This window comes from Lepus europaeus, chromosome 17, assembly GCF_033115175.1.
Source record: "Lepus europaeus isolate LE1 chromosome 17, mLepTim1.pri, whole genome shotgun sequence".
In the NCBI taxonomy this organism is placed as follows: Eukaryota; Metazoa; Chordata; class Mammalia; order Lagomorpha; family Leporidae; genus Lepus; species Lepus europaeus.
This window is the reverse complement of record NC_084843.1, coordinates 29,368,349-29,386,619: the sequence shown is the minus strand read 5'-3', so window position 1 is coordinate 29,386,619 and position 18,271 is coordinate 29,368,349. Positions and strand designations below refer to the sequence as shown.

Here is an 18,271-nt window from a genome sequence, read left to right as displayed (position 1 = left end):
GTCTGTTTGTTCTTGTAAGAAACTGCCAGACTGTCTTTGAAAGTGGTGGTACCATTTTTGCATTCCCACCAGCATCAAGAGAGAAGTCCTATTGCTCCACACTCTCACCTGTGTTTGGTATTTGCAGTGTTTTGGATTTTGATAGTTCTAATGTAGTGGTGTCTCACTGGTGTTTTAAACTTGCATTTCCCTGATGATGCACGATGTGGGGCATCTTTTCGTATACTTGTCATCTGTGTATCTTCTTTGGTGAGATAGTCAGGCCTTTGCCCTCCCCCCGCCCTTAGCGTTGAGTTTTGAGAGCTCTTTACCAGAAGTGTCCTTTGCAAATATGTTCTCCCAGTTTGTGGCTTGCCTTCTTCTTCTCTTGGCTCCGCTCTACTTGTGAAGCTCCTCCTCTCTCCTGGAGTTTGGACTGGCTGCCGGCACGTGGGCCACACTTTGCGCTGCTGCTCGCTGTACTCCTAGGGCCAAGGCTGGGGCAGCTGGCCCTGTTGTTTCCTTCCAGGCCTCTGTTCTCTGGGCAATGGGCAGTCTTTTCTTGCAACTCAATTCCACCCCTCACCACTTTCTAAATAGGACATAGCTGAATCCTAGCTGTGGCCGTGGTTTGCTTTCTTATCCAAGGGGGCTCCTTGTGCCACATGTAAATCAAGGCTGCACATAGATGGGGCTGGGGCCAGGAAAGACTTCGGATAAGAGGTTGTCACTTAATTTTATCAGCTTCGCACATCTAACTTGTAGAATACCCATAGCTCAAGGAGAGAGGTCTTTGAGACTTGAAATAAAGTTAAACATACTGGCCAGCGCTGTGGCTTAACAGGCTAATCCTCCACCTTGAGGTGCCGGCACACCAGGTTCTAGTCCCGGTTGGGGCGCCGGATTCTGTCCCGGTTGCCCCTCTTCCAGGCCAGCTCTCTGCTGTGGCCCGGGAGTGCAGTGGATAATGGCCCAAGTGCTTGGGCCCTGCACCCCATGGGAGACCAGGAGAAGCACCTGGCTCCTGGCTTCGGATCAGCACCATGCGCCGGCCGCAGTGGCCATTGGAGAGTGAACCAATGGCAAAAAGGAAGACCTTTCTCTCTGTCTCTCTCTCTCACTATCCACTCTGCCTGTCAAAAAAAAAAAAAAAAAAAAGTTAAACATACCAAGAAAACCTATTGTTGAAGTAAGTATTTATTTTGAGAAAGTGGCAGAAATCACATTAGGTGCTTTTAATCAGAAATAGAAAAATACACATAGGCCATTATATTAATTCCTCTATCTTAAAAAATTACAGAAAACTGGCCTATCTCCAAAGCCACAGAAGAGACAGGGCTTCACTGTGACTGTCCCTGATCACGGCGATCTGTGGGCCTGATCTTGGTTCTGCTTCAGCATGGCTTCTAAAGCACTGTAAAAGGTACAAAGACAGTGTGTGTGCCCTCGGAGTTTTCAGGATCCAGCTTCTTTATGTCAAGGAATTTGCAGATTTGAACAAATGTCTGTCTACTGTTTAGTGATTGGATTTCTGTTCTAGACAGTATTTAAAAGGAAGGGAGAGACTGTTTCTAGTGGGGAGGGAAGGCAACGATTTGAATGGTTACAGAGACAAGCTCTTCATTTATCTAGGAATAAGACACAGCTTGTAAACTGGGGGAATATTGAGAAACCCAGTAACAATGGGTTTGGTGTCTATCTCCTGTGGCTCCACCAGGGGCTTTAGGGAGAAGTTTTGCAGAATGGTGGTGAAGAAGAGGAACAGCTCCATGCGGGCCAGACCTTCTCCAACACAGACCCGTTTTCCTGGAAGGAGGAAACACTGCCATTAGTGCTCTTTCTGTTCAAATATGATGAACCCCTAAAAGCCAGTGACAGCACTGGTCAGAGAAAGAACTCCCTCAAGTACAGTCAGTTATTCTAGGGGAGTATCTGTCGATGTACATCGGAACACTAAAGGAAATTTCACTCTGCAGTATTTCTCCTTCTGGAGCCTTTTTTGCCTATGGGGATCCATTTGCATCATTAGTAATGACACTGACGAGATAGAAACCTAGGTATCTATCCACAATGGATTGATTGGTCAAGCAGGTCACTGTGCATTTTTCTTACAATGCCACCTAAAACACTCACTAGGAAAATTATTTAAAATCATAGGCTATGTTTTTTCACAATATACTAAATGAAATACTAGACAGTGTTTGATATATGCAACAAAACACTGATTATCTCTGTAAAAATTGCAGATGATTTTTATTTCCTTTTTTGTTTTTCTACATTATTCATTTTTATGTTGAACATTTATCATTGTAATTAGGAACAACATATTAAATGTTATTTTGGGAGGCCAGCATTGTAGTGTGGTAGGTTAAGCTGCAGCCTGGTTTGCCAGCATCCCATGTACACATGGGTTTGAGTCCTGGCTGCTCTGCTTCTGATCCAGCTCCCAGCTAATGTGCTTGGGAAAGCAGCAGATGGCCCAAGTGCTTAGCTCCCTGAACCCACTTGGCAGATTTAGATGAAGCTCTTGACTCCTGGCTTTAGCTTGTACCAGCCCCTGTTGTTACAGCCATTTGGGGAGTGAACCAGAGGATGGAACATATTCTCTCTCTCTCTTTCAAATTAATAAATAAATCTTTATAAAAAATAGTTATTTTTGAACATGCTAATCAATGAATACACAAGATAACAAGGAAGAATATGTGCTGATCAATCCTTAACTTGTCTGTATGGCCTTATGGAAATAGTAACTGAGAATCAAAGGCAAAGATGTGCATGTAGGGGTTCAAAATTTTCGAGGGGAAAAAGGGAAATGTAGTGACTAGGGTTCTTTGACAGCATCTGGCTCTAAAAGTCAGAAAATTAATAACAGCTAATGGTTTAAAGCAAATAAAGAACCCTGAACTTTTTTTTTTTGGGGGGGGGGGTCAATATTACAAAAGGAAAACAAAGAAAAGTATGCAAAAGTAGGTTCTTTTGTCATCATGCAATGTGTGACATCTCATTTGGGTTGACTTGCTTTGGTTTCTTTAAACACTGCTATTACCAAACAACAAAATAATCCCTGGGCGACTTACCTGATCTTACTGATATATAAACTTAAATGGCCCCACCCAGATTTGGGAGAGTGAATGATTTTGCTATCAACAGATTACTTACTTAGGCCACAGATTCAGCGGAGCTAAAAACTGTTCAAAACGTGCATGTGTGTTGTCTGATGGATTTACTTGTACTTACCAAGGGAAAAAGGCACAAAGTAGTCTGTTTTCCTAAAGCAGCCATTTTTGTCCAGAAAGTGTCCTGGGTCAAACTTCTCTGGGTTGGGAAACTCTTTGCCATCAAACAGGACTGAAGACAGCAATGGGAGTATAGTAGTGCCCTGAAAGGGAGAAGTGGAGGGTGCAGTGGCATTTTATCAAGCTCATCTTTGGTTCATAAACAAGTCACACACTCCTAGTTACAGTGGACTTAACAGGACTGGGCACTTTTAAGCTTGCAATAATCAATTGTAAGTGAAAAACTGGAATTTGCAACCCATGGTGTCTAAGTGTGAGCTTACTAGAATTGCCTCAAGTTGGAAGAGCTTGCTTATTTATTTATTTATTTATTTTACTATTTTTCTCTTTCTGGATTCAGGTGTGAATGGAAGAACATTAGATCTGGAATATCGAACCTACTGAATCAAACTCCACTTTCCTCACTTGTAAAATGGGGTGAGATAACAGCAGGCTTTCCTCCCGGCCTCATGAGATGTGTGGTTGACTTACATGACAAACTTTTAATGGTAATTCATTTATAGTGGACAGTTATAGCAAATAGTTTCACATTTGCCTGATGCTCATAGTTGTTTAAAAATCTCATTTAATTCTCAGATCCACTATATTTGGGAGATCCTTTTTGGGTTCTTATTGCACAGATGAAGAAATTAAGCTTCAGAAAGGAGAAATAATTTGTTGAGTTTATGTATTTGGCAAGTGGCAAGGTTAGAATTTGGACCAAGTTCTTCTTCTTTTTTTTTTTTTTTTTTTTTTTTTTTTGACAGGCAGAGTGGACAGTGAGAGAGACAGAGAGAAAGGTCTTCCTTTTGCCGTTGGTTCACCCTCCAATGGCCGCTGCAGCTGACGTGCTGCGGCCAGCGCACCACGCTGATCCGATGGCAGGAGCCAGGGGCTTATCCTGGTCTCCCATGGGGTGCAGGACCCAAGCACTTGGGCCATCCTCCACTGCACTCCCTGGCCACAGCAGAGAGCTGGCCTGGAAGAGGGGCAACCGGGACAGAATCTGGCACCCCGACCGGGACTAGAACCCGGTGTGCCGGCGCCACAAGGCGGAGGATTAGCCTAGTGAGCCGCGGCGCAGGCCGAGAATTTGGACCAAGTTCTATCTGACCATAAGCATCCCTGCTTAAGCAAGTTTCTTTTTTCCACTTTTACTTTATTTTGTATTTCCTTAAACATTACTTGTGTAACTACTGGAGTTGGTAATACATGTACATGCAATACCAAAACAATATATACATAAAAGGGTACAAAGTGAAAGTCACCTTCCCTTTTCTATCCTCATCACCTGCTTCCTTACTGATGTAATCACTATCATCAGTTTTCATGTATACCTCTTGGTAACTATTGCTTTGATTGTGCTTTGTCTTCAGGATCATACGATAAAGCCTTGTTTCATCTCCTGTTACAATTCTTGAAAGAAATGCTTCAGGACCTTGATCTCAGCTGTTTAAAATTCCCTTTGAAAGCGCTGCCCTTGAGGTGGGCGTTTGACACAGCAGTTGGGACATTACTTGGGATGCTCACTTCCCGTACTGGACTGCCATCAAGTTCCAGTTCTGCGCCTGATTCCAGCTTCATGTTAAGTGCACTTTAGGGAGGCAGCAGATGATGGCTCAGGTACTTGGGTCCATGCCATCCATGTGGGAAACTTGGGTTAAATTCCTGGCTACTGGGGATGGCATTGTGGCACAGTGAGTTAAGCCCACTGCTTGCAAAGTTGGCATCCCATATCAGAGCTCTGGTTCAAGTCCTGGCATCTCTGTTCCAATCCAGCTACTTGCTGGTGTGCCTGGAAAGAGTAGGAGATGGCCCAAGTACCTGGGTCCCTGCTACCCATGTGGGAGACCAGGTGGAATTCCTAGCTCCTGGCTTCAGCTTGAACCAGCATCTGCTCTTGCCACCATTTGGGGAGTGAACCAGAAAATGGAAGATTGATCAAAGTGTATCTGTATCTGTATCTGTCTGTCTCTCTGTTACTCTGCCTTTCAGATGATGATGATGATGATGATAATTCCTAATTCATGGCTTTGGCCTGGCCCTTGTTATTGTGGGTATTTGGACAGTAAATCAGCAGATGGGAGATTTCTTCCAAAATTTATTCCACTTTACTTTTTTTTTTTTTTTTGACAGGCAGAGTAGACAGTGAGAAAGAGAGACAGAGAGGAAGGTCTTCCTTTTGCCATTGGTTCACCCTACAATGGCCGCCGCGGCCGGCGCATCGCACTGATCCGAAACCAGGAGCCAGGTGCTTCTCCTGGTCTCCCATGGGGTGCAGGGCCCAAGCACTTGGGCCATCATCCTCCACTGCCTTCCCAGGCCATAGCAGAGAGCTGGCCTGGAAGAGGGGCAACTGGGACAGAATCCGACGCCCCGACTGGGACTAGAACCCAGTGTGCCGGCGCCACAAGGTGGAGGATTAGCCTGTTGAGCCATGGTGCCGGCCTCCTCTTTACCTTTTAAAAAAGATTTATTTATTTATTTGAAAGGCAGAGTTAGTGAGAGAGGAAGAGGCAGAGAGAGAGAGAGAGACAGACAGAGAGAGAGAGAGAGATACTGACACCTTCCATCTACTGGTTCACTCTTCAAATGGCTGAAACAGCAGGAGGTGGGCTGATCCAAAGCCAGGAGTGGAGCCAGGAGCTTCTTCCAGGTCTCCCACATGGGTGCAGGGCCCCAAGCACTTGGGCCATCTTCCACTCCTTCCCAGGCACATCAGCAGGGAGCTGGAGGGGAAATGGAGCAGCTGGGGCTTGAACCAGTGCCCATATGTGATGCTGGTGTCATAGGCGGAAGCTTTACCTGCTATGCCACAGCACTGGTCCCTCCACTTAACTTTTTCAGTCAGAATTGTGTAAGTGTAACCAGTTCAGATGTGTATGATGTTGACTTCTCTGCTCTCACTGCTACTCCAATCAGGTCATAAACAAAATTATTTTTTTTTTCTTAAAAACTGATGTGGATGGCCTGCAGCTGTGGGCTTCATATTCAACATTGGCTTGTTGCTTATTGAAACCAAGTTGTCCATTTATAAACTGCTGATTTCTTTGGCATTTTCCCCATAAGCTTTTTGTAAAGCATCGATAATCTCGGGGCTGGTGCTGTGGAGCAGAGGTTTAAGCAATGCCAGTACTCCGTATCAGACCTCCGGTTAGAATCCTAGCTGCTCTGTTTTCTATTCAGCTTCCTGCTAATGAGCCTGGGAAAGCAGTGGAACATGGGCCAAGTGATTGGGCCCCTGCCAACCTTGTGGGAGACATGGATGGAGTTCCAGGCTCCTGGTTTTGGCCTGGTTTAGCACTGGTGGTTGAAGCCATTTGGGGACTGAACAAGTAGATAGAAAATCTCTCTTTCTCTCCCTCTCTCTGTGTTGCTCTTCCTTTCAAATAAATAAAATAATCTTAAAAAAAAAAAAAAAAGAAAGCATCGGGGTTGACACTATGGCTGGCATAGCAGGTAAAGCTGCTGCTTATAGTGCTGTGACCCCACATGGGCATGGGTTCGAGTCCTGGATGCTCTGCTTCTGATCCAGCTCCCTGCTAGGTGTGCCTTGGAAAACGCAGAAGACAGTCCAAGTCCTTGGGCCCCTACACCTTCATGGGGGGCCTAGAAGAAGCTTCTGGCTCCTGGCTTTGGATCAGTCCAGCTCCAGCCATTGCAGCAATTTGGGGAGTGAACCAGCAGATGGAAGACCTCTCTCTCTTTCTGCCTCTGCCTCTCTCTAACTCTGCCCCTCAAATAAATAAATCTTTTCTTAAAAAAGACTTTTCATATTATAAATAAAAAAAGTTGCTTTGTAATTTTTAAATTTTTAATTATACCTGGCAAATACAGATTTATACATTTAAAATAATTTGTAATTATTTTAGTCAAATTTTGATTGTCTTGCTCTGCATCTGTCAGTTTTGGAGTTTTATATCTGACTATACGAGTACATTTTATTTTTTCAGGAATTCTTTTGCCCATGTACTATGCAAAATTTTCTTTCAATTTGCTTTTTTTTTTTTTTTTTTTTTGCAGGCAGAGTTAGTGAGAGAGAAAGACAGAGAGAAAGGACTTCCTTTCCGTTGGTTCACCCCCCAATTGGTTGTTACGGCTGGCGCACTGCGCCGATCCAAAGCCAGGAGCCAGGTGCTTCCTCCTGGTCTCCCATGCGGGTGCAGGGCCCAAGGACCTGGGCCATTGTCCACTGCACTCCCACAGCAGAGAGCTGGACTGAAAGAGGAGCAACCGGGACAGAATCCGGCACCCCAACTGGGACTAGAACCTGGGGTGCCGGCGCCGCAGGCAGAGGATTAGCCTAGTGAGCCACGGTACCAGCCTGCCATTTGGTTTTGACGTAGTCTCTTTTTCTAGGCATATTTTTTCTTATTTGCATGTAACCAAATTTATCAATTTATAAATGTAGGGGCCTCTTGTTTCCCTTTTCTTTGGTTAATACTAGAAAATGTTTTGTCACTCAGAAATTCTCAAAAAAAGCTATTGCTTTTATACCTAGTCTCTTTATAGCTTAATATTCTAAATGTCCATATTGAAGCCATAAAGAATAAATATTCATGGGGCCAGCACTGTGGCACAGGGGTTAATCCCCTGCCTGTGGCACCAGCATCCCATATGGGCGCCAGTTCTAGTCCTGGTTGCTCCACTTCCTATCCAGCTCTCCTATGGCCTGGGAAAGCAATAGAAGGTGGTCCAAGTTCTTGGGCCCCTGCACCCAAGTGGGAGACCCGGAAGAAGCTCCTGGCTCCTGGCTTCAGATCAGCCCAGCTCCAACCTGCGGCCAATTGGGGAGTGAACCAGCAGATGGAAGATCTTTCTCTCTGTCTCTCCCTCTCACTCTCTGTAACTCTACCTCTCAAACAAATAAATAAAATCTTTTAAAAAAAAAAAGAATAAATATTCATTTAAAGTGTGATCTACCACATTATTCCAACCCCTATAGAAGCTTTCTAACACCTTTTGAATAATTCATATTTTACCTTTACATCACAATTAAAAGCAAAAGGGCACCTATATCGTGTGCCGTACTAAGTTTTCAAAATAAATTTATATTTTAATTTCATCTTCCCATAAACTTTTCAAAGTACTTGAGTGCATAGTTTGTTACTATTTGTGGTTTCAGGCACCCACTAAGGGTCTTGAAACATATGCCTTAGGATACCCCGGGAAGCAACTACTATTATTCATTTTATTCCTAGAATGTATCAATTGTTCTATCTGCTTATTCAAGAAGCTTTTACATTGCTTTAATAACTAGCTTTATTTCTATATTTTAAAGGATTAGTCCCTGACTATTTTAATTTTTTTAAATTATTTATTGGAAGGAAGAGTTACAGAGAGGCAGAGGCAGAGAGGCAGAGAGAGAGAGGTCCTCCATCCTCTGGTTCACTCCCCAATGGCTGCAATGGCTGGAGCTGAGCCGATCCAAAGTCAGCATTTGGGCCATCTTCCACTGCCTTCCCATGCCATAGCAGAGAGCTGGATCAGAAGTGGAGCAGCTGGGATTCAAACCGGTGCCCATATGGGATGCCAGCACTTCAGGCTGAGGCTTTACCCGCTATACCACAGCGCCGGGCCCCTGCTGCCTATTCTTTATTTTTAACTTTTCTATATTGGATTTTTATTTTGGGGCTGGCTTTGTGGCACAACTGGTTAAGCTGCCACCTGCAATGCTGACATCCCATATGGGTGCCAGTTCCAGTCCCGGTTGCTCGACTTCCAATTCTTCTCCCTGCTAACACACGTGGGAAGGCAGCAGAGGATGGCCCAAGTCTTTGGACTCTGCATCCACATGGGAGACCTGGAAGAAGCTCCTGGCTCCTGGCGTCAGCCTGGCATGGCCCCGGCTATTGTGGCCATTTGGGAAGTGAATCAGTGGATGGGAGAATATGTTCAATCTCTAACTGTTCCTTTCAAATAAATAAAATAAAATCTTTTAAAAATTTTTTATTCTGTTTCATTTTGTTTGAAGACAGAGAAACAGAGAAAGCTCTCCCATCCCCTGGTCACTCTCCAAATGCCTGCGATAGCCAAGGCTAGGCCAGGCTGAAGTCAGGAGCTCAGAACTCGATCCAGATCTCCCACACGAGTGGCAGAGATTCAACATCTGCTGTCTCGCAGGATGCACATTAGCTGGAGGCTGAAATCAAAAGCAGAGCCAGGACTTAAGCCTAGGCACTCCGATATGGGAAGCAGGTGTCCTGGGGGCATTTTAACTGCTAGGCCAAATGCCCACTCCTAATATTCCATGTTTAATTTGAATCTGTTAGTTTAGTTCCAGAAAATCACTGGTTGATATTTTCATTAAGGTCTTACAAATGTATAGACTGATTCGGGGATATCTTCCTACCCAAACACAACTTGTCTGAATTTTTTGAAAAATTTATCTGTCGAGCCAGCGCCGCGGCTCAGTAGGCTAATCCTCCGCCTTGTGGCGCCAGCACACCGGGTTCTAGTCCCGGTCGGGGCACCGATCCTGTCCCGGTTGCCCCTCTTCCAGGCCAGCTCTCTGCTGTGGCCAGGGAGTGCAGTGGAGGATGGCCCAAGTTCTTGGGCCCTGCACCCCATGGGAGACCAGGAGAAGCACCTGGCTCCTGCCATCGGAACAGCGCGGTGCGCCGGCCGTAGCGCGCCAGCCGCGGCGGCCATTGGAGGGTGAACCAATGGCAAAAAGGAAGACCTTTCTCTCTGTCTCCCTCTACTGTCCACTCTGCCTGTCAAAAATTAAAAAAAAAAAAAGAAAGAAAAAAAAAGAAAAATTTATCTCTCATTAACATTTTAGGGTTTTTTTTTTTTAGATATTTAAGATCTTATTTAAAATATTTAACATCTTATTAATATTTAAAATTTTTTATTTAGTTTATTCCTAAGTATTCTACCTCTGTCAATTTTTCAGTGTATACTTTTTCATGCTATTTTAAAAAATAGTTTTCATTTTATATAGGGTACCAACTGATTTTTTAAAATGACAAATTTATACTCAACCACTGCATATTTCTTATATTGTGCAGTGGTACTGTAGTTTATTTACTTCTGTTTTCTAGTGCAATTCTATCACTTACAAATTTTGTCTTCATCTTCTAAATTTTTTTATCTTTTGTTACTTTTTTAAAATTCTAGTTTAATAATATTGTTATTAGTGGATAGCCACACTTATCTTTTGCTCCCAGTCTTTCATCAATAAGCAAGATTTGAGAGATACATTTTCTCTGACTACAAAGGTATTCAGATATTCCTATTTCACTAGGAGTTTAAATACCAAAGCTGAACGTTGAATATTGCTGAAAGTGTTTTCTGTACAAATGGCATCTCATACAATTCCCCTCCCCCGATTTTATTTATATACTGAATGTTCTTAAGATAGGAAGAAAAGGTTGTTGGGCCATCACTCTGTTCCCAATTACAGTCTTGTGTTAGTTGAGTGATATTTTTATTTAGATCTACGTGTCAATTTCATTTAGATCTGTGTCGATAGATTTTTGCATTCATATTTGTAAGTGATATTCATGGCTGCTCTATAGTATTTTGGTCAGGTTAGGCAACTTTTCTTCCTCTTCTATCCTCTGGAATTTAAATTTAAAGCTCACACATCCTTAATCCCTACAGAAGACTGACTACATCCCATTGAATGTAAACCTTTTGGCATGGGCTGAGCACTTCACAAATGTTAATCTGCAGTAGCAACAACACCCCCAGATCTCTGTGAGATTCAGGGAGGAGAAGCCAGGAATAAAGGGGGTGACACCTGATTACCCACATCCACAGGACCTTCCCATCCCTTTCCCTCCCTTTTCCATCTGTCATGAAAAATCAGACTTCTGTTCCCATCAGACTGTTAACAGTGGAATCACGCTTCACCTAACACATTTGATAGGCGAGCAGGAAGGGGCCTCGGAAAGGTCAGCCTCCCTCCTTCCAGGAAGGCCGACAAGGCCCCAGAGGTATTGGATTGGCCTGAGGGTGCTGTGTGTAGCAACAAGGGATCTGAAGCCAAGCTGTGCAATTCTGGTCTTGTATTCGCTCTGTGACTTTTACGCCTCTCATCCAGCAGCCGGCTGAGAAGCCTCTGCCAGCTCCCACCAAGGTCCCACAGCGCCCCTTCTCCAGCCAGCTTTCCCAAATGCAGCTAACCTTGGGGATGACGTATTGTCTGAATTTCGTGTCCTGGGCCACAGCATGGGGCAGATTGGAAGGAAGGAGCGTGATATATCTTTGGATCTCATGCAACACGGCCTCCGTATAGGGCAGCTTCATCTTGTCACTCATGCAGGGCATTTGGTGTCGTCCAATCACACGATCGATTTCTTCCTGAACTTTGGCTGCAGAGAAATGAACCATAAATACTACCTGTGGTTGGAGACCTAGAAATGCCCTGAAAATGCTTGCCTTGTGTGACAGGAAGTATTCTAGAAAAGGTTCCCAAGGTCAAAGACATGTTGCCAAGCGCCCCACTGTTCCCCCCTTGATGGAATTTCTGTTCTCTGTTTTGCAGCAAACACCAAAGAGTTCACTGCAAAACATAAAGGCTCATTAGGTATGTCCTCCGCCTCTTGCCTTAACTGGTTTGTTCTCCTGTACTGGTGAGGAGAGGACCTACGTGGCAGGGATTATGGCTTATTCCTCAACTCCCGCAAAAGCAGTTTGTGAGAGGAAAAAGCACTGTCGCTCAACCGTCAACACCTAAGACTTCTGTGACCAGTTCTGCCAGGGTTTTCCCCAACACACCAAATAAGCAATCAATTCTGTAGCAGTGGACACGAACTGGGCAGTCTCAATTCAGTCCAGTTCTGACACTGTCTACCTGGAGACAGTCTCAGATCCCACGGATTGAGGCCCCAGCACTCGCCCCTCCCACACATACCCTGTTCAGACGGCATTTGCAAGCCCAGGGTATTTTATCTATGTTTTTGATCGACTGGCTATAAATTAGGGTTCCCATAGCCCCTTCTTAGGTTGGATTAATTTGCTAGAGAGGCTCACAGAACTCAGGAAGACAATTTGCAAGTTCATCATAAGGACGTTACAAAGGATACAGATGAAGAGACCATGGGGCAAGGTCTGGGGAATGCGCCACCTCTAGAGCCCGCATGCCTGCTGTCACTCCGCAAGCACCTCCAGGAGTTCCCCTGGCCGGGTGCTCTCCAAACACTTCCTTGTCCTCTGCGGATTTCATGGAACCTTCATTACACAGGCAGGGTCCATTAAATCCTTGGCCACTGGTGATCAACTCACCCTTCAACTCTGTTAGAACCTTTTAGATCACTGAGGCCTGATAGAACCCATCAGGTCACTGGACCCTAATCCCCAGGATCAATGAAACGGGGCGCAGGCAATCTAAAGCTAGAGGAACGCTTGTTGTACCTGGGGCAGCAAACTACAAAGCCGATACAGTGCAAACCTCACTGAGGAGCCTCTCCACACACGCACCACCCCCACCCTATCAGCGGCCATGCTGCGCTCTGCACCGCCCCCAGCAGGCTGCTTAAGAAGGGACTCTGCCTGCTGCTCAAACAGAATAAGCCTGGCTGCAAACCCTGACTCTCTTTACCACCACCTCCTCCCATGATGCCCCCCCCAGTAAAGTCTTCTCCATTTTAACTAGTGGCCTCCTTGCTTTCTTCCAACCCTAAAACCTTAACACACCTCTCCCCCCTCCCTGGAGGATGAGGGGTGGGGATCTAATCCTGTCTGGATCTTTTCAGTGATCAGTCCCTGTTCTGCAGCTGCCTAAGAGCTGCCAGCCGTCAGCCGACTGACTGGCACACGAGCAGACGCTCCTGGGAAGATCCCGAGGATTTCCGGAGTTGTAGACCAGAAAAAGGAGACAAAGACCAAATATACACTTCACAATACCACATCTGTGTTGGGCAAATATTTAATCCCCACTCTAGTGGGAGACTCATGGCAGCTTCACCCATCCTCCTACACGTTTGGTGGGTGTGGCAAGCATCACCTTATTGTGCTATAGGAAAGCTGGCTTCCTGTGGCCTGTATTTAAGATTACTCAGCTACTACAACTCAATTTTTAAATTTTAATTCAAAATTATATTGAAACTAAAAGTTCCCTTTGGGAGTTTGGTCCCTTTTTTTTTTTTTAATTTTATTTATTTTTATTTTTTGGACAGGCAGAGTGGACAGTGAGAAAGACAGAGAGGAAGGTCTTCCTTGTCCGTTGGTTCACCCCCCAATGGCCATCCTCCACTGCATTCCTGGGCCATAGCAGAGAGCTGGACTGCAAGAGGAGCAACCGGGACAAATCCGGCGCCCCGACCGGGACTAGAACCCAGTGTGCTGGTGCCGCAGGCAGAGGATTAGCCTATTGAGCTATGGCGGCGCCGGCCTTGGTCCCCTTTCAAAGAGGGAAAACAGAAGTCTGAAAGATGAAAAGCACTTGTTTCAGGCCACACAGTCAGGAACTCACAGGCCCAGAAGAGAATCCAGCAGAGAGCCACATGCCCCTCATCCAGTAGAGGCCTAGTTTTTGGCAATGTATTTTATATGTGAGATTTGGCATGCAGAATCTCCCATCTGTTTTTAAACACAGATGAAGGTCTTTGTGTTCTTAAATGTCTCTTTTCCGAATCAGCATCATTAGACATAATTCTGACCCACAAAACTAAAACCACAACGAAGGGTCCTTTGCACAGTAAAAGCAAAGCAATCCAGAAGCAGCAGCACAAACCCCACCCTCCTCCGGGCCACGAGCTATTCTTTCATTTGGTCACCAGGATATTTACTGTACCTTGCACTTCTGGGTATTTCATGAGGAGCAAGAGCCCAAATCTCAGGGTGGAACTGGTTGTTTCTGTTCCCGCTGTAAACAGATTTGATCCACAGACTACCAAGTTCTCCAAGTCAAATTCAGTCCCTGGGTTACGTTTCTCCTACAAAGGATAGAGTTAATGGCTCATGAGGGGAAGAGAAGACAACGGCTTATCAGAATTCCATCACACCCCTCACTATTAATCAGATTCATTCTGTACTGGAGTGTAGGGGATAAAAAAAACCACACACACACATAGAACCAAATTTCTGGGTTCACATTCCAGGGTAGCCAATGCACAGATGTGTGTCCCTGGTAGGTGACTTGATTTTCTTACTCAGTTTCACCACCTGTGAAATTGGGACTAAGAAATAGTGAAGTAACACCTTGATCAGTAGGGACTCCATTTTGGAGCACTTGAGACTCCATTCTGGGAAGGTGCCCTCCCCTCCCCCACCGCGAGACTCTGGTCTGAAACTATGATCTAAAACAGTTGAACAATAGCAGTCCACTACATCACACGTGGCAGAGCATAGAAACCCCCTAGCATGATCGCTCAAGCTTGGAAGTGGATAGGCTGCACCTGGGTTAATTTGTCTATGTCCTACATATGATTAAAACCAATACCTGGATTAATGTCAAGATTATAATTGGAATTGTTAAGATCGTAACTGGTATTGTCAAGATTATAACTGATACTAGTATTGCATAGGTTTTAGGTCAGCTTGACCCCAGTAACCATGTATTCCCCCCTGTTCCTAACAACCATGAATTCCCCTCCCAATTTTGTGTTTTTTGCCTTTATAAACCCTGTTGCTTTGGGCTTCAGGGTCGAGAGTTCTTTAGGGCATGAGCCCACTCTCCACTGCCGGCAATAAAGGACCATCAAATTTTATCAATGCGTGGTGCTCCTTTGTTTACACTTGCTCAAGTACAACAATAGAACATATCCTATGAGGCTATTACAACAAAACAGTCAATGGATACTCTTGGAACAATGCTTCACGCCCACAAATACTCAATGAATGGTATGTTCTAGTTATATTTAATGAAAAAGACTAGAATAGATCATTGGTTCACGGTCAGTTCCCTTCACTTACACAGACTTGTACACTCCCAGCTCCACCTGTTCTCATACAATATGCACTATTACTAATAGCACTTCTAGTAGTAAGACTGAATTTCTAAGTGGGACACTTTGCATCATAATTTTTACATGGGATCTAACATTTAGAATATAAATGTTTATCCAGGGCCTAAAAGTTGTAAGGTTTTTATTTTAAAATTACTTTACTAAAATGAAATTAAGTCATCTTTGCTGTATGCCCAACACCACCCACCCCAAGTCCCAGCACAAAAATTGGCATCTAGAATTTGTTGGATAATTGAATGTTTAATGATATGAAACTAATTAAGCCAATAACAATTTTCCAAATTTAACAGTACTAAAATTCCATTGCTGAGTCTTTTGGTAGGCTTTTAAACTTGAGAGGAAAGTATTTAAAGTACTTGTCTTAAAAATTAACTTCAGGGGCTGGCATTGTGATACAGTGGGTTAAGCCACCACCTGTGGCACTGGCATTCCACATGAGTATCAGTTGGAATCCTGGCTGCTCCACTTCTCATCATGCTCCCTGCTGATGTGCCTGGGAAAGCAGTGGAAGATGATCCCAATGCTTGGGTCCCTGCACCCACACTGAAGATGGATGGAGTTACAGGCTCCTGGCTTTGGCCTGACACAGTTCTGGTCATTACAGCCATGTGAGGAATGGACCAGCAGATGGAAGATTCTCTCTGTCTCTCACTTGCTCTCCTCTTTCTGTAAACTCTGTTTTTCAAATAAATAAATCTTTTAAAAAATTAACCTCGTTTTTAAAGCCCTGAATCGAGTTTTTCTTTTGTAGCTTTGTTTCATTCTTTCTGTTCACTTCAAAATGGAATGACTTCTAAAATGATAATTATATATTAGTTTGAAAGAAAAAATAAAATTAGGTGAGAAGTGCAAATTTTTTTGCACATTTTTATTTCCTACCTAGAGTCCTTACTGCCTTTATCTGGAGTCAAGAATATTAAGCATTTAAATAATTCCCTCATAACAAAAAGCCCGATTATAAAAATCTTTGATGATGAAAATATTTGAGAAAATGTCAAAATATTTTTCATTTATGTTCTAACTATGATTTAAGTAGTAGGTAGTCTACCATTATCTTCATTTTTTAAAAAAAATATTTGAGCTGACGCTGTGGCTCAGAGGGTTAAGCTGCTGTCTGTAATACCGGCATCCTTATGGGTGCTGGTTCGAGTCCTGGCAGCTCCACTTCTGATCCAGCTCCCTGCCAATGTGCCTGGGAAGGCAGTGGAGGATGACTTAAGTGCTTGGGTCCCTGCACCCATGTGAGAGACCCAGTAGACGCTCCTGGCTCATGGCTTCGGCCTGGCCGAAGCTGTTGGCAGCCACTTGGGGAGTGAACCAGCGGGGGGGCGGGGGGGATTGATTTTTGCATCCACGGCTTCACTCCCTAAATGGCTGCAATGTTCTAGGCTAGGCCAGGCTAAAGCCAGAAGCCAGAAGCTCTACCTGGGCCTACGTGTGAGTGACAGAGGCCCTTTTTACTTGGCTCATCTCTGCTTTCCCAGGCACATTAGCAGGGAGCTAGATCAGAAGCGGAGCACCTGGAGCTGAACTGGTGCTCTGATATGGATGCCAGTGCAGTGGTTTAACTCGCTCCACAGTGTCAGGCCCTAAATAAACACTTTTAAATGATTGGAGTAATAGCCTGGCTATGTTTCTCCCACCCTGAAAAACATCTGGTCTTAGTATAGAGCAGAATGAATAGTGTCTCAGTACACCTCCTTGGAAAGTGGAATGCGTCTAAATGCCTCTCTTTCCTTAGACATGTTTTCTAAGAAAATCAGGCTAAGCTATCCAAATCAGCCCTTCCTGAATGTAAGGAGACCACACAGGTTATCATTCATCAAATGTGTGCATATTTATGTCATAGCTGAGTGGCATTTTTCTTTCATTCATATATATTTGGGAAACTGCTATATAAATAGTGTTAATTTTATAGGGCTTTAAGAATAATATTCAGATTTTGAATTGTTACATGTCTTTATTCATTTCAATATGCTTTTCTCATCATGCTGCTGTTTGTGTTCAGTGGCATTCTGAGGATGGGTGGCTATGCCACACTTGTTCAGTATATTTAATAAAACCTACAGTCAATGCATACTGTATTTGCTTTAGGATCCTTCATCTAGCGCCATTTTTTTTTTTTTTTTGAGAGTCAGAGTGGACAGTGTGAGAGAGAGAGAGAGAGACAAAGAGAAAGGTCCTCCTTCCGTTGGTTCACCCCCCAATGGCAGCTGCAGCCGGCGCACCACACTGATCCAAAGCCAGGAGTCAGGTGCTTCCTCCTGGTCTCCCATGGGGTGCAGGGCCCAAGGACTTGGGCCATCCTCCACTGCACTCCCGGGCCACAGCAGAGAGCTGGACTGGAAGAGGAGCAACCAGCACAGAATCCAGTGTCCCGACTGGGACTAGAACCCAGGGTACTGGCGCCACAGGCGGAGGATTAGCCTATTGAGCCATGGCGCCGGCCATCTAGCGCCAATTTTAAAAAGCAAAATTGTTCCTACGTCAAAATACAGCTTCTTTAAAGAATGGCTTCCACTCTTTTTTTAAAAAAAGAATTCATTTTTATTTTTTAAAAGGCAGAGCCACATACACACACACACACGTATACACACATATAGATCTGCCACCTGCTGGTTCATTCCTCTAAATGCCCATAACAGCTGGGGTGGGGCCGGACAGAAGCCAGGAGGCCAGAATCCAATCAAGGTCTCCCAGCTGGGTGGCAGGTACTTGAGGTGTGAACTGCTGCCTCCTAGGGCAATGGAATGGTGAGCGGGGCTGGGACCTGAACCCAGGCAGTCTCACGTGGGATGCAGGTGTTCTAAGCAGCATTTTAACCAGTATGCCGATGCCCACTCCACAGTCAGTTTTTCTAATGTGTTGGTCTATGACATGCTATCAGGAAAGGCACTGTGGCAAAAATGTCTGACTTTGTAAGTGTAAATGATCTGTAGAGAAAATGTTTTGTCCATCCCAAGATACGTATGTGTTCAGAACTATCTATATATGTACATGTTACATAGCTCATTTTAAATATTTATTAAGAACATTTAAATCCTCATGTCTAAGTGCAGGAGGTCATAGAGGAAAAAGAGGGCCTTTTGAATGATTTAA

At 44.4% G+C, this 18,271-nt stretch overlaps 1 protein-coding gene across 1 annotated transcript in view; it reads right to left on the bottom strand.

Annotated features, from left to right (window-relative positions):
• Window positions 1-1,158: 1,158 nt before the first annotated feature.
• The window catches only part of LOC133775679 (cytochrome P450 2C23-like), a 36,975-nt gene continuing 19,862 nt past the window's right edge, over window positions 1,159-18,271 (bottom strand). Inside the window, exons 6-9 of the mRNA XM_062214139.1 lie at window positions 13,999-14,140; window positions 11,388-11,575; window positions 3,217-3,358; window positions 1,159-1,785 (exon numbers count right to left, since the gene is read on the bottom strand). Coding sequence (XP_062070123.1) covers window positions 1,604-1,785; window positions 3,217-3,358; window positions 11,388-11,575; window positions 13,999-14,140 — 654 coding nt within the window. The 3' untranslated portion in view covers window positions 1,159-1,603. The remainder of the gene's footprint in view (window positions 1,786-3,216; window positions 3,359-11,387; window positions 11,576-13,998; window positions 14,141-18,271) is intronic.